General features: G+C 38.5%; 1 protein-coding gene across 1 annotated transcript in view; it reads right to left on the bottom strand.

The window, feature by feature from the left end:
* Positions 1 to 15,732, bottom strand: part of Ubr3 (ubiquitin protein ligase E3 component n-recognin 3) — a 135,854-nt gene that overhangs the window by 72,742 nt on the left and 47,380 nt on the right. The window contains exons 12-19 of the mRNA XM_051167088.1: positions 9,491 to 9,577; positions 6,582 to 6,647; positions 6,400 to 6,489; positions 5,520 to 5,648; positions 4,683 to 4,735; positions 4,452 to 4,585; positions 4,063 to 4,147; positions 1,794 to 1,936 (exon numbers count right to left, since the gene is read on the bottom strand). Of these exons, the coding sequence (XP_051023045.1) occupies positions 1,794 to 1,936; positions 4,063 to 4,147; positions 4,452 to 4,585; positions 4,683 to 4,735; positions 5,520 to 5,648; positions 6,400 to 6,489; positions 6,582 to 6,647; positions 9,491 to 9,577 (787 nt within the window). The remainder of the gene's footprint in view (positions 1 to 1,793; positions 1,937 to 4,062; positions 4,148 to 4,451; positions 4,586 to 4,682; positions 4,736 to 5,519; positions 5,649 to 6,399; positions 6,490 to 6,581; positions 6,648 to 9,490; positions 9,578 to 15,732) is intronic.

The raw sequence follows: 15,732 nt of genomic DNA on the forward strand, positions 1-15,732 counted from the left end.
TTCCTAGGTTAAATATTTTTTCTGCTCTCATTCGCTCTAGCAAAATCCTTAACATTTGCAAACATAGAAGAGAGTTTAAGTGTATTTGTTTGCAGCACAGGGAACTGTTGACTGTAGTCTCTAGTCTGCCGTGAACATTACTGTGCATAAGCGTGTTTATCAAGCAGTTCCCAGATTTTACCTATACAGACGTTGAAAGGGCAGAGACAGAATGAGGCATGGGGACGTGCTTAGGGCAGGGCCTACAGGCGGAGCTTATATACTTTGTATACTTTGTTATGCACCAAATGATGCAGGAACACTATCCCATTCCTATGTTCATCTAAATTTCAAAAACAGCCTGTTCTTTACATAATAGAGACATATTTCACTTTTCCTTTAATGGAATATATTCCACTCAGACAGTGGATTATTCCTGTTACTTATGAATGAATGCCTCAGGAAATATCGCATAAGGCTTTTCTTGTGCCCTTTGCCAAATACAATACAGCTCTATGTCACTTCAAAATACATACTGGACGTTCATTTAAAAATAACTGTCAAGGAACACAAACTTCAACCCCCTTAAACACTTAAGTAGTTTCCTTTGAAGATTTCTCTGCGAACCAAAATCTCACTTATTTCTCACTCTTGTCAATCAAATCATCTATAAATGTAGGGGGGAATCTTAGAAAAGTGATCACTTAAGGATAAGACTCATGTGTGCTTAAACATATCAAGCTTTAAGAGCTATCAGCATCCCAAACAGACTTTAAACTAGCTTAGATTAAAAATTAGATAGTGAGCTGGGGGTGGTGGAAAATGCCTTTAATCCTAGCACTTGGCAGACAGAGTAGATAAGTCTCTGTGAGTATAAAAACAATATAATGCAATACAGTACAAAACAATACATAATGAAAACTATTTCAAATTGATTTAAGAAAGATATATTCCTTTATAATTTATGGTTCATTTATGGTTAGTGATCACCTACAGAAATTAATTAGAAGGCTAGCGCAGTGGCACATGCCCGTAATCCCAGCACTTAGGGAGGCAGAGCCAAGCAGATTGTTGTGAGTTTGAGACCATCTAGGTCTCTAAAGCAAGTCCAGGACAGCCAAAAATACACACAGAAATCTTTTCTCTAAAACAAAAACAAAAATTAAAAAAGGAGAGAAAGAAAATAGATAAATTCCAGTACCGTTAAAACTCTTACTGTAATCTAGTCATTTAAGAAGGCCATAGTATAACGTAAATACTTTCCGGTCTTCTTGTTTGAGACAGAGTATCTTTACTAGGTAGCTCTGGCTGTCCTGCAACTAGCTATATAGACTGGGCTGGCCTTCAACTCATAAGGATCCCCCAGACTCTACTTCCTAAATGAAAGTAATATCAATATTTATGCAGAAAAACATAAATTTATTTATAATATTGGCAGAAGAACGCCAAACAAAATTAGTAAAAGGTAAGTATTTAAAGGGAAAAGTCAGGAAAGCACTTGTTTTTAGAGTAAAAGGACCTGAGTTCCATCCAAGAGTCACTTATAATCCCAGGCCTGAGAAGGTGGAGACTCACAAAGCCCTGGGCTCTCTGGCCAACAATTATGCAAGCCCCAGTTTCAGTGAGAGATCCTGTTATAAAGAACAAGGTGATGGCATCTGGGAAATAAATGACACATCCAAGGTTGACCTCTGGCTCCACACATACGCACCCCCACACAAACACATGCACATTAAGTAAGTAAATGCACAAATAAACTGAAAGTTTTTTTTCAGTGTATAAAGGAAAAATTACATTGATGTCTATAAACATACCTTTGGGAGTATACATGCCTTGTTGCATAGAGCCTCCAGGTTCAAAAACAGGAGCCTTAAAGTCAGCTACAGCAGATAAAACTGACTCAAAGCTATAACTTCCAGGAATAATGCCACTTTTGGGGTTGGGATTTTCTGGGATATGATGTATGTGTCAAGAAAAATCAGTATTAATGAACAGCACCAGCTTCAAAGTCTGCAAATAACTCATTTCTAATTCAAAATTGAAAGTGAATGGCTGTAATGTATGAAACTGGCCACAAGAGGGCCACAACATAGTTCAGTATTAACTTTATTATGATGTCTTTTTCCACAGTTTAAATCTAGAATCCGGCTAATAAACTATACGATGAAGTACTCCCACATATACTTTCCATCAAATAAATAATCAAATTCCATTAAAATAGAGGAAAACTATTTCAATGATCTCCATTTTAATCACTGCATAAATATGCTGCATCTTTCTTAAGAAAACCAGAAAGAGATCAGGCATGGTTGTGCACGTCTTTAATCCCAGCACTTGGGAGGCAGAGGCAGGTAGATCACTGAGAGCAAGGCCAGCCTGGTCTACAAACTGAATCCAGGACAGTCAAGACCACATACACAGAGAAACCCTGTCTTGGACAAAGGGGAGGGGGGAGGGAGGAAGGGAGAGAGGGAGGGAGGGAGGCAGGGAGGGAGGGAGGGAGTCTGTTTTCCTTAACAGACTCAGCATAGATTTGTATGAATAAACATTACTTTTCTAAAAGCAAAATTTCCCCCCTAATAAACACAAGTGGGTTTAGGCAAAGGGAAAAACTATCAAGCCACAAGGACTTTGTCCTGTTTCATATTAAGGTATGTAATTCTTAAACTAAATTCAAAATTATAGGAAATGGTTTTGCTCTGTAATAGCACTGACAGTTTATGAATGTTCAATGAATCATCAGAAGGAAACTGAGGGTGGAGCTCAGGCCCTTGCCTGGTACATTCAAAGACCTAGGCTTAAGCCCTTCTCACTGTGCTCGGGTTGTGGGTAGCTACCAGACAATACTGAATGATGCTTCAAAATCTTCAAAGTAATCAAATAAGCAAATAGTCTAATAGGGGTTATATCACAAAACCAAATTTCAATCAAATCTTCCAACCTTACAATTAATACATACCAAATTTAATCAAATATTTTCACCTTAAAATAACACAAAAATCTTTTAAGGTTTCATTACCTTGTTGGGCATGGTGGTGTAGGCCTATAACTGCAGTATTTGGAAGGCAGAAGCAGGAGGATCACTGCCATCCACTGGTGCTACACTGTTAGGCTCCAGGCCAAACAGGACCACACAGTGAGATCCTACCTAAAACACGTCAATTTTTTTTTTTTTTTTAACTTACTAAGGGGAGCAGGTGCTGGAAAGATGGCGCAGTGGTTAAAGGCAGTGGCAGCTATTGCAGAGGACCTAGGGTTGGTCCAGCACCCAGTGATTTACAAGCATCCGTAACTCCAGTTCCAGGGAACACGACACCTTCTTCTGATGTCTGTGTGGACCTGGCATGTGTGTGCACCACATACATGCATGTAAACAAACATCATTACATGGAAAATAAATATTTTTAATTAAAAAATATACTGCTGAACAGTTTTATACCAAGGACTCTACTTCCTGTAGGTAAAGGATAACCCATAAACTTGAAATTTCTTTAAGACTGATTCTAACAAAAATGTTGGGAATATTTAAAACTCTGACAGTGGTAATTATAAAGACTTTCACAACAGGTCACGATGGTGCACACCTTTAATCCCAGCACTCTGAAGGCAGAGACAATCCGTTATCTCTGAGTTCAAGGCCATCCTGATGTATAAAGTAAGTCTAGGACAGCCAGGACTATACAGAGGAAACCCAGCTTGAAGAACAAGCAAACAGAAAGGATGACTCTCTAAGCTCTGTGTATTGCTGCCTGGCTACATAAGGAAAGAAAGCATGAATCCCATTTTCAAAAGGCTGAGCTTCCTCTCCCCGAGGTTATTATTAGAGAACCAGGTCCTATGTGTACAAAACTATCAGCCCTGAGGTCAACCCTGAAGTCTAAGAAAACCTTGCTGAGACACAGAAAGAGGTGACAATGCACGCAGCTGCCCTGAACACTCCCTGCAGCAAACAACTGCTATTTTTCTTTTGCTGCATGTCCTCAAGTTTTAAAAACACCTTTCACAATTGAGATATTTTTAATCCATAAAAGTAATTTGTTATCCAAGTATAAAATGTACAAAATTACTTTTTTAAAGGATATGAGGTCAAGCAAAGAGCTATGCGTTCTGTCATTCATACACAGCTGGGCGACCATCTCTGCCCTGAGAATCTCATCATCAGACATCCCTAAAATATTAAAAACAGAATTAACCTATAAAAAGAACTGGAAAACATAAAATGCCTTAAGTTAAAGAGTAAAACCTGCCAAGCTCAAACTGAATGGCACTTTCACAGCCTTGATACTAGAGCTCCTGTAGGCAAAGCATTTTTTAAAGACTATTCTAAACTATGTATTAATGATACATAAAGATTTTAAAAGTATGTTTAAATATATCCACATCCTTTTCTTTTTCCATAAGCAAGCTACTAGCAGAGAGATAGAAGAAGAAAAAGAAACAGCAGTTAATAGTGCTCTGTACTAGCGGGTTACCTAAGTGTAAACGAAGACTCAAAAGAATCACAAGGAACGTGAGCGCGCCCTCCAGCATGGACCGCTCATGCTCCGCGTCCAGTACTGTGTTGTGGTGCTGTGAAGCCATGGTCAGCAAGTCCACCACCTTAAATCTAGAAGAGGAAATAGTGCAAATACACTTTTTAGAAAATAAAACTAAGCCAAATTCCAGATACTTGCTAATACCTGCATTAATAAACGTATGCTTACCTTTCAAAGACAGACGATATAAAGTAATCTGGGTCAAGTCTAGAAGCACAGACCTTTAAAAAACACAAGGACAGTTTTATGTCTCACATTAAGTTTGCTTCTTATACTAGTCATGCTTTTAGATTTTCTGTATCTTATTCTCCTTCCACAGCCATGAGCCACACAAAGCCAGAGACAGCATCAAGGACTACTAAAGGACACTGACGCTATCTGGAAGAGTGAATTTCCAAACACAGCAGAAAACTCATCTGGGCGCACAGCCTGCACAAGCATCCACCCACTTCACCCAACTCACATACAAACGGAGCACTTCCCAAGCCCTCAATGCACCCAAGGCTGCACACAGCACAAGTGGGTGCAGTCCCTGTGCTGCAAAGCCTGACAGAACTATGTAAACTCCTTCCTTCATTCTGCCTTGCCTTGCCTTGCCTACAGAACCCCTCAAAACGGTGCTTGCCTGGGCTTTCTCTTGGCTTCTGTTCCTGCCTCTTTGGTTTCTCGAGACAAGAGTTTCTCTGTGCAGCCTTGGCTGTCCTGAACTCACTTTGTAGGCCAGGCTGGCCTCGAACTCACAGCGATCCGCCTACCTCCGCCTCCCAAGTACTGGGATTAAAGGTATGTGCCATCACATCCAACCCTGTCTCTGCCTCTTGACTAAAGCCTGATGTTTCCCTTGTGGCCCATAAGGCACGCATCCTTCCTTTGGGAAATTTAAGCAATATATTCTATTCTCAATGACCTGACTTCTGCCACCATCACTGTCACCTCGGTAAGTTAAGATACCAGGCACATCAAACCTCTTCTGAAGCATGACACCTGGATATGGAGCAGGCTCACCTGTAATAAGTACATGTCTGGATCAATCATGGAATTACAGAAATGAGACTGGACATAGGTCATGGCTTGTCCTTTGATTTGCAGACCATTTCTCACCCACATGTTGCTGTGAATTTCAGCAAGACTAGCCTAATAAAAAGTGAATTAGAAAATATATCATCTAAATTCAATAAAATCAAATTGTATTAATCATTTAAAGCACTTTTTCTTAATCATAGTATGAACTTAACATTTTGCCCAACATTAGATATTAAGTTTAATTATTTAAGGTATTCAAATTAAATACTTTTTGTTTGTTTGTTTTTGTTTTTATGACAGGGTCTCACTATATATCCAAGGCTGACAACAAATTCCCTGTGTACCTCAAGTAGGACTCTGTCACACTATATAGGTTTATTTTTAATATACAAACTATGACTATATTTTATACAGCTGTCTTCTTTAAAGTTTATGAATGATCTAGTTTTCCAGTATGGCTTCTGGATACATTTATATTAACTTCACTGAAATGTTCTTGAAAATTCAGTGTTTATTTTTCCCTCTAACCCTACCCAATCCCCCCAGTAACATAAAAAATATATATAGTGATTAAAAAAAAAAACACAGAATAAATAAATCTAATTTTAAAATAAATAAATAAATAAATCTAATTGGTCAAAGTCAATGAATACAGTCTACATTTTAATGCAACCTAACTCAACTTTGAACCTAGAAAACCCATCTTACTTCTAAATGCAAATAAAATTTAAAAATCAGATTAGAGAAATTGTTCTTATTCTATCAAAATTTAATTCTCCGTGTCCAGCATCCAGTAACATGAAGGGAAGAGGATTTAATCAAGAAATCCCATTCAAGATGTTTTAGAAGACTGAATACATACTTGAATTTGGAGTGGGTGAATCATTAGTTTCATTAACATTTCCTGATCTGGTAAAAGTGAATCCAAATCTAGTTCTTGACATTTCACAGCCTAAAAATCCATGATTAAAAAGTTAGTAATTCAATATTCTCCCCCAAATAATAAGTAACACCAACAAGAGAACTCATTAATAATAGTCTCACCTTACTCAAAAACATTGCATAATAGCGATGTAGTGGCAGGTGAAAGGTGACTTGGTTAGGAGCTGGCTGGAGTAAACAAAATCCACAAATCAAAGAATGTTTAACACGGGTTTCAAGGTTTAAACATTGTAACATAGTCCCACACAGTTTAATTTCCCCATTGTTTTTGAAATCAATACTTAAAATATTAGATGCATGGCTTTGAAAAGAACAACATCTCAAGAGTAAGTTTTGAAGATTCAAATACCAAACTAGAAAAAGTTCCTTGGTGTTAAAATGTAAGTTTGAAGCCATCACTACATATGTAGTTATAAAAATACAGACTGATGCAGATATATCTATATTCCTATGTACACTCCTGCCTTCTGCTTACTTAACCCTGGGAGAAAGAAATGCCCAAAGCATGAACACACCTACACCCAATTCTTGCTTTCTACACATTGTTCTGCACTAGAGAGTATCAGGTGCCCTTCCTAACAAATGTAGACTCCAGGACAGGAAGGAGGGAACCATAAGGTAAGCCTAAAGGCTCTGAAGGGACATAAAGCATGCCAGTATTCAAAAGGAGGGATATGCAAAGGACACAGATTCAACATGAAGGGGCTCTCACTGGGATCAAATCGGAGACACCTGAGACAGTCTGAGCACCAAACAGAATATAGCATTCTGACTGAAAAAAACAAACCCTGTCATAATGTAACTAAGCTAGTGAACTGGAAACTGAATGAGAACAAAGAAATATCTGCGTAGTTTCAAGGTGTGTCCTCACAAAATACCTTCTTAGTTACAGTGAGAAAAAGAACAACTCTATGCTGACCAAGCCTGGCAGGCATCACACTGAGTAATGAAAGCGAGCAAACCCTGGACAAACACAGTCCATCAGATTAGATGCAATGAAAGCCTTCAGAAACCTTCCTATAATATTCCTGGAAAATATACACAATCTGGATTCAATCATGAGGTAAACCAAAACTGAGGAACATTCTACAAGATAATGAATCTATACCTTTAAAAATGCCACTGTCTGGAAAGTTAAAGAAACATTAAGAGTATTCCAGAAACAGATCTGAGACATGGTAATAAATTTGCCCCAGATGACTCCTCCTCCTCCTCCTCCTCCTCCTCCTCTTCTTCTTCTTCTTCTTCTTTTCCTTTTTTCCTGAGACAAGGTTTCTCTGTGTAGCCTTTGCTGCCCTGGACTCACTCTGTAGACCAGGCCGGCCTCAAACTTACAGAGATCCTCCTGCCTCTGCTCCCGAGAGCTGGGATTGCAGGCATCTGATGGCACGCCTGGCCCAAAGTGATTCTGAATCCCATCGTTTTGCTATGAAGAACTCACTGACTTCTGGAGAGAGAATCAGTAATGTGTACATGAGGATCTGGGTCCTATCCTCCTAGAACTCACGGTTTTTTGTTTTGTTTTGTTTTGTTTTGTTTTTAAGCCAGGCATCCTGTTACTTCCTTATAATCCTAGAACTGGGAAGGGAGAGAAAGGTACATCCTTAGGGCTAGCCAATCAGCCTGGCTGGTCGATGAGAGATCCTGTCTCAAAAACAAGGTGGACAGCTCCTAAGGAATGACACTCAAACTTGTCTGTGTTATCTCCACGCAATTGCATGTACACATGCACACACATGCACACACTCACACACACCAATAAGCAACTACTAAGACATAAATGACTTCTAAGAATTAGATGCTTAGAATACAGGAATGATTATAAAGGTACATTTTGCTTATATACATGAATGTTATAACTCATAATAAGTGAGTATTAAAGCTTTGAGTAGTCATGGAATAAAATCAGTAATACAGGGGAGTCCAGAAAAGAAAGTTCTTTGTTTTCCTAACTTTTCAGTAAATTTCTGTGTCAAAATGTTTGTCAGGTAAGCAAACTGTGTATAAAGATGCCAGAATGAAACCAATAACTTTATATGCTAAACTAGTTTTTTGAAAAGGAAGAAATACAATAATTCACCACTCATACATACACATATACACAACTGGGTCCCATCTGCCCAGGGTTCAGAACTTAAACTGGGGGGCTGGCCAACTGGGGAGCGCTATCTGTATTCAGCATGTTTGAGCTGTTTCTAAAAGGAAAGGGAGTTTCTTAAAGAAGGAATGACTTTTTCAGTGCCAAGAGATTATGCCCTGTGTCAACTCCCTCTTCACCATTAATTTAAAAACAAACAAACTTTGTTCAAACTCATTCTTCCACTTTCTATCAGGAACACTGTCCAAATAATAAAGTTGGAATATACTTTTAATTAATCTATTCCACCTCATCCATATTTATGCAAATACTCCTACTTCTTCAACTTATTCCTAAAAAATGACACATATACACTTAAGTTGGAAAAAGTATGCCTCTGTCCTCTAGGATAAAAGCAAACACAATTAAGATACTCTGAAATTTCCTAATTGCCAAAGATTTAGCCACCCTTTTTTCATCGGCTGTGTGAAGTCATTATAATACCAACTCTACTCTTATCCCATGAAGATCCTCATATGTTCAACATTAAGTGAAATCTAACCCTTTTTCCTTAAATGCTTTTATATATGCCTAAGTCATACATGCGGACAGGTCGAGATACAGCTCAGCAGTACAGCATCTGCACAGCATACACAAGGTCCTGGGTTCAACCCCTAAGACAACAAATATTTTCTAATAATTTTTATTTCATTTTATGTAAATTACTGTTTTGGCCACATGTGAGGTTGTCGGATCCCGTGAACTGAAGTTACAGACGGCTATGAGCTGCCATGTGGGTGCTGGGAATTCAACTCAGGACCTCTGGAAGAGAGGCCAGTGCTCTTAACTGCTAGCCATCTCTCCAGCCCCAACTCAATAAATTTTAGGCCTATTTTCATTATATATACATATATGTGTGTATATATAAACGTACCTCATCTACAAAGTTAATAGCATCAAACCAATCTTGAAGAGCTTCAAGGCAGTACCTTACAACATTTCGGGTATACTCTTGAGTTTCCTTTAAAATTAAAAAAAAAAAAAAATTACATACAAACATACACACATATATATATAAATTTCATGGTACATAAATATGGATATTTTCAACATTAAATTACATATAATTGTAAACATTGCATATACAGAGGTAAAATGCATATATTTTCAAGATAACTTCTATAATTTGTTTCAAGAAATCATTGCTTGATAAACTAAAAGTGGCAGCCAATGACAAATATAAAAATTACACAATACAATGTGCTTCCTTCTACATAGTCCTTAAAGCGAAGCAAAGCTAGAAAATGCTTTAAATAGATTAAATACATATTTCACTTCAATGGCTCCCCCAAAATACTATAAATTCATTACTATTATGATTCAGTAAATACAGAGCCTCTTTGGGGATGATTTAAAAAAAAAAAAAAAAAAAAGTACCAGAAATAAATAACGGTGATGGTTAGAAATCACTGGCAGTGGGCTTAAATGTCAGTGAATCGTTTACCTGAAAATGGCTGAAGAGTAATTTTCTATGGATATTATACACAGTAAAAAAGGAAGATAGAACATACACACACTATAATTAGCCTGTAATATCTTGGCTCAGAAAAAGAAATGTTGCGGACCAATTGCAGTATCCGAGAACTGTGAAAAGCAACTACAATGCTTTATGACAAAATGGATCCACTCAAATAGTAAGTTACATGAAAATGTAAATGCATGCATGCAAAGGACTAGAATAAAAATCTCTTCCCCTTTCCCTCCAAAAGAAAGTGTAGTTTCCAAGAGATACTGGGAAGTCAGAATTGGTAAGTAAATAGTTCTTTGGGGGACAATGAAAATGTTCTAGAATTAATACATTGTGGTTGCATAACTTTGAAATTACATGACAAGCCACTGCACTGTGTAATTTTAAAAAGGTTAAAACAACAAATCTGATCTGAATTAAGAGAATTATGAAATTCTCTTAATTATTTTGGGAAGCAATGTAAAACAAAGAAGTGCATGTAGCATCAAAGACAAGTACATCAACCTGATCCACTACCTATATAAATCACCATCACATTTACAAAACACAGGTGAATCTTACATTCCTCGTTTTCTTTTTCTTTTTCCTTTTTAGACAGAGCCTCATGTATCCCAGGCTGGCTTTGAACTCCTGATCCTCTGCATCCACCACACCATACTCCCCATTCAGTCTTCATTTCTCCTTTACCTTGCTCTTCTCCACGTCCTGTCACTTCTTCCATGACATAATCATATAGGTCCTCGCCTACTTTGCTGCCACCATCCAGTCCAAACATCACTTATCTGGTCACCTTGCCAACAGTCTCACTTTGTCCCACTCTATCCTGTATAAAATTTATCTTTATAAAAATATTATCTTACACATTCTATTCCCCATCTTTCACTGAAAAAATTTAATGACACAAGTTAATAATAAATAACTTGTCTTAAACAAACTAAAGTGGAAGTTAATTTACATATAAAGAAACTCTGACGGTCAACAAGATGGTTCAGCAGGTAAAGGCAATTGCCATTGAGTCTGACCAATTGAGTTCATCCCCCAGGACTCAAATCCTGGAGGAAAAACTGATACCTGACTGCCACGCCTACACTGTGGTGCACTCATACAACCCCCTCCCAACCCCCAATAATAATAGCTGATTGATGATAGATGGGGGAGGGGGGAGAGAAAGTTTTTAAGAAAAAGAAACTTTGAAAACCAAATATGGCATTTTCAGAATTTGGGCAGAATGCCTTTTATGACTGAGCACTAGTCTAAACAGTAAAACTTTACCACAGAACAACTTAACCAACAGTATTGAGTGTGCTTCCAGCCCGCTCCCCAGAAACAGGTCCTGGACTCACTTTGTAGACCAGGCTGCCCTCAAACTCACAGTGATCTACCTGCCTCTGCTCCCAGAGTGCTGTGATTAGAAGAATGCGCCGCCGCACTTGGCAATAGTACTTTTGAATATGACCTATTAATTCCATTTCTAAACACAGCACATTGTAACACAGTATTCAGATGATCTTGCCTCATCCTCCACCTGATTCCTCACCCTAGTGTGCATACTGATAATTCATCATTTATAAGCTGTTACAAGTTACTGAAAACCTGTGAGTTTCTCCATAAGATGGGCATAACCCCACCTGCCTCCCAGAAGTCATGAAGATACAACTGAAACTGAGTATAAAAAGCCTATGTCTGTCTAAGAACTAGGCCTCATTAGAAAGCACATATCAAGAGTCAAGGTGAGACTCTCTGAGTCTGCAGTAACCTAACTTTGTCAGTAGATGGAAGCAATTACACAAAGACAATAAACCATATAACCCCTAACTTTCATATTACTTAATCATTTGCTTTTATATTTTATAATAGAGAATGTAAATACAAAATAGATGCTTAACTTAAATACTATTTCCTCTTCTAGTTTCCATGTCTAAAAACTGTCAGTACTGCTGCTAATACAGTTCTGGTTATTCTCACTGAAAAATAAATATTAGCAATTCGGTAAAAAGCACTAGTTTGAAAATCAGACATATTTGCTTCCATATTCAGCTTGTACTTGCAGTGTGTGAACCAAAAGAGTTGTCTAATCTTTGAATGAAATGGCTGCTGCCATATATTTCCGAAGAGATGCTATGAGGGCTGGATGAAAGCATTCATAGAGTGCCTTGGTGACATCTGGTATCATCTTGATGCTCATCAAAAAAAATCTTACTTAGAAACTAGATGCTCTTTAACATCTCTCCATTACTGCAAGATTGCAGGAGAAACTGCACAGGCCTCTTTCTCATTGTCTTCTATACTCCTTAGATGGGGCACTTATATCTAAAGAAGCATGCTACAATGCTGACGTTCAGAGATAAAAAATAAACCACTGCTGAGAACCAATAATTTCTTACTATCACAGAGATAAACATAATTCCCCGTCCAAACTCACCCCAAGCAACACAGTGAAAACAATCTGAATAAAACTATAACCTCATTGTGTCAGTCTTACCTTCCAGAATCAGTTGTTGTTGTTGTGTTTTTTGTTTTGTTTTGTTCCGGAGACAGGATCACTCTGTGTAGCCCTGACTGTCTTGGATTTGCTTTGTAGACCAGGCTGGCCTTGAACGCAGAGATCCACCTGCCTCTGCCTTCCTGAGTCCTGGGATTACAGACATGGGCCACTGCGCCCAGCTCTGACACAGTTTTTTTCTGTTTTTGCTTTTGTTTTTTTGAGACAGGGTTTCTCTGTGTAGCCTTAGCTGTCCTGGACTCGCTTTGTAGACCAGGCTGGCCTCAAACTCACAGCAATTCGCCTCCGTCTGCCTTCCGAGCGCTGGGATTAAAGGCGTGCGCCACCACCGCCTGGCTTTCTGACTCAGTTTTTACTGGCTTTCGAGACTTCCCATTTTTCTGGGTTTCCTCTCCCTTCTTTCTTCATGGTTCATGTCTCATCTACATTCGTGATGTCACTTACTACCTAATTATAAGCACCATCTACAGGCCAAAGCATCTGAAGTTTATAGCCTCAGTCCAGATTTCTCTGTTGGGCATAAGACTCACACCAGCTGTCTTTTCACGATTTCCATTTGGACATCTCACAGACATTTCAAACAGCTCTAAAAGTAATTGATTTCTCTGAATTCATTTTTCTATGCCTCTTTTCGTCCCCTGTACACATTATCTGATAGTCAAGTCATCTCAGCAAATACCTACAACAAGTTTACTAATTCTGTATCTGAAATATATCTTCAATATCCATATATAATACATATATCTTGAATATAACAATTTCATGGGTATGTTTAAGATCTCATGTTTAGACTATTGGCACGGCATCTTTTAAATGAACAAATACTTGAATTTGTTTATGGAGTTAAATGTGACAACTTGGTGGGTGTGTCTATCACCTATCAGCTATCAGCTCAGATCCCTATCTTTTTTTCTCTTTTTTAGATCTATTTTTTCTTATTTTTAGCTATATATAGCTGTGTGCCTGCATGTGAGTGCAAATGCCTCCAGGTTCTCCTGGAGCTGGGCTCACAGACTGTGGTGAGCCCCCTGATGTGGGTGCTGGGAACCACACTCAAGTCTTCTACAAGAGCAGCAAGTGCTCTTAACCACTGATCCCTCCAGCCCCCTTAGAGTAAAAAATGAGAAAAAGAAAAAAAGAGTTTGTTTGTCTGTTTAAATACTGAAAGTACTTTAAAACCCATTCTTTTAGGAACTTTTAAATAGTGGCGTTGAGGAGGGCATGGTGGCACATGCCTTTTCTCACAGCACTCGGGAGGTGGAGGAAGGTGGATCACTGTGTGTTAGAGGTCAGTTGGTCTACAAGGTGAGTCTAGGACAGCCAGGGCTGTTACACAGAGAAACCCTGTCTAGAAAAACGAGGGGGGGGGGGTGGTAGGCCCCAGGAGGTAGCTGAGGATGTCAAAGTGCTTGCCTCCAAGCCTCATGATGTAAGGATGATCTCCGGTACCCATATGGAAAAAGAAGAGGATCAATTCTAGCAAACTGTCCTCTGACGTTCATGTGTGTGCCATAGCATATACATGACCATGTATACTAAATTTTAAAATGAATTTGTCTTATCTTTAAAAAAATACACAAATGTAAAACAAGCTCCCTCTGAAAAAAAAGTCTGAAATATACATGTTATAAACAATGATCATCATACTAAGCAGCAAATGTCAAAGGCAGTTCTTTGGTCAGTTTTAAACTTTGTACCCACTGGCCAAAATCTCCTCTTTCTCCAAAGCTCCCTCACCATCAATCTTCAGAGGCCATGATTCTCCTCCTCACTTCTACAAGTAATAAATAAAATAGCCATGACTTGGCTTCTCAAAACATCTTAAATAAACTACCCGCTCCTAGAGCTATACAAGAGCTCCACCACCATGCTGCCTCATCTACACTTAGTCTTTCATGTATAAATGTGATCATAAGCTTTTTAAAATCTAAGACTCTTCAATGTATCTACAAGAACCTAAACTGCAACCTGATCCCTCTCTCTCCAATGAATCCTATCTACTCTCTTGTGCTAGACACAAATCTCCTGTACAGACAAGCACTTCCACAGGAGACACTTTATTCCCATCTGCCTCCCCCATCTTCACCACTACTCTTTTATTCTTCACACATCTTGTTCCTTCATAGTCTTCTTTCAGAAAGGCCTCTGGTTTTCAGGTTTGCCCTGCTTTTTTCTCGCACACATGCACAGAAGAGCACAATAACAACGTAAATCTCTGTTTGCCCTGTATCCATGAGAATAACATGTCTGTCTGTTCAATGCCCCAAATACCTAAGATGTAGACAGTGCCTAACGTAGACCAGCCTGTAGCAAACCTACTCTGAGTAAATGAGCAAGCAAACCTTACACTGTATGGCAGTTTTTAAATACATTCCACAGCTGAAGTTAAACAGGAACTACGAACGCACAAGGAATGCTATTTGATGAAAAGTCATGAAGCTTGAGGTTTCCAGACTTTTCCCAAAGTCCCCCTAATAGTTCTTCACTCTAGCTAGAATCACCACTCCGATTAAAGTGTGTGTGTGTTTCTTTGTCTGTTTTAACTTCCCAGAGAACTTTCCATGCAAGAGAAGCACTGGGCCAAGGAAAGACAGTGAGAAAGAATATGCTCCAAATGGGGAGCTGGGGGCTAGCCTGAACCAAAGCTTAGGAACAAAGAAAGGAGCAATCATTAATTACAGCATGGAGGGGGTATAAGAGGATGAATTACAAGTGGAGGGAAATAATAGAGATCCTTAAATCTTTTAAGATACCATCAAATGACATGAAGAACACAGAATGAAATATAATGTGAACAGGTGATTTTTTTTTTTTTAAACCAATAACAAAAGCTGTCATGGTCATACACATCTGTAGTCCCAGCACTTGGGAAGAAAGCAGGAGGATCATCAATTTATGTCAAATATAAAAACAAAATCTAATGAAGCAGGGTAAGTGAGATTTATCTGTGGTTTCAAACACATGTAAGGCCCTGTGTTTTTTTTTAACACACATTAAGTCCCTAGCACATACATATTCATTCATTCATATTCTTTGTCCCTCTCTGTGTGTCTCTGTTTATCTGTCTCTATCGGTCTTCCTCTCTCTGTCTCTCTGTCTCTGTCTCTCTCTGTCTCTCTGTCTCTCTCTGTCTCTCTGTCTGTCT

The sequence above is a fragment of the Acomys russatus genome, chromosome 24, assembly GCF_903995435.1.
Source record: "Acomys russatus chromosome 24, mAcoRus1.1, whole genome shotgun sequence".
Taxonomy (NCBI): Eukaryota; Metazoa; Chordata; class Mammalia; order Rodentia; family Muridae; genus Acomys; species Acomys russatus.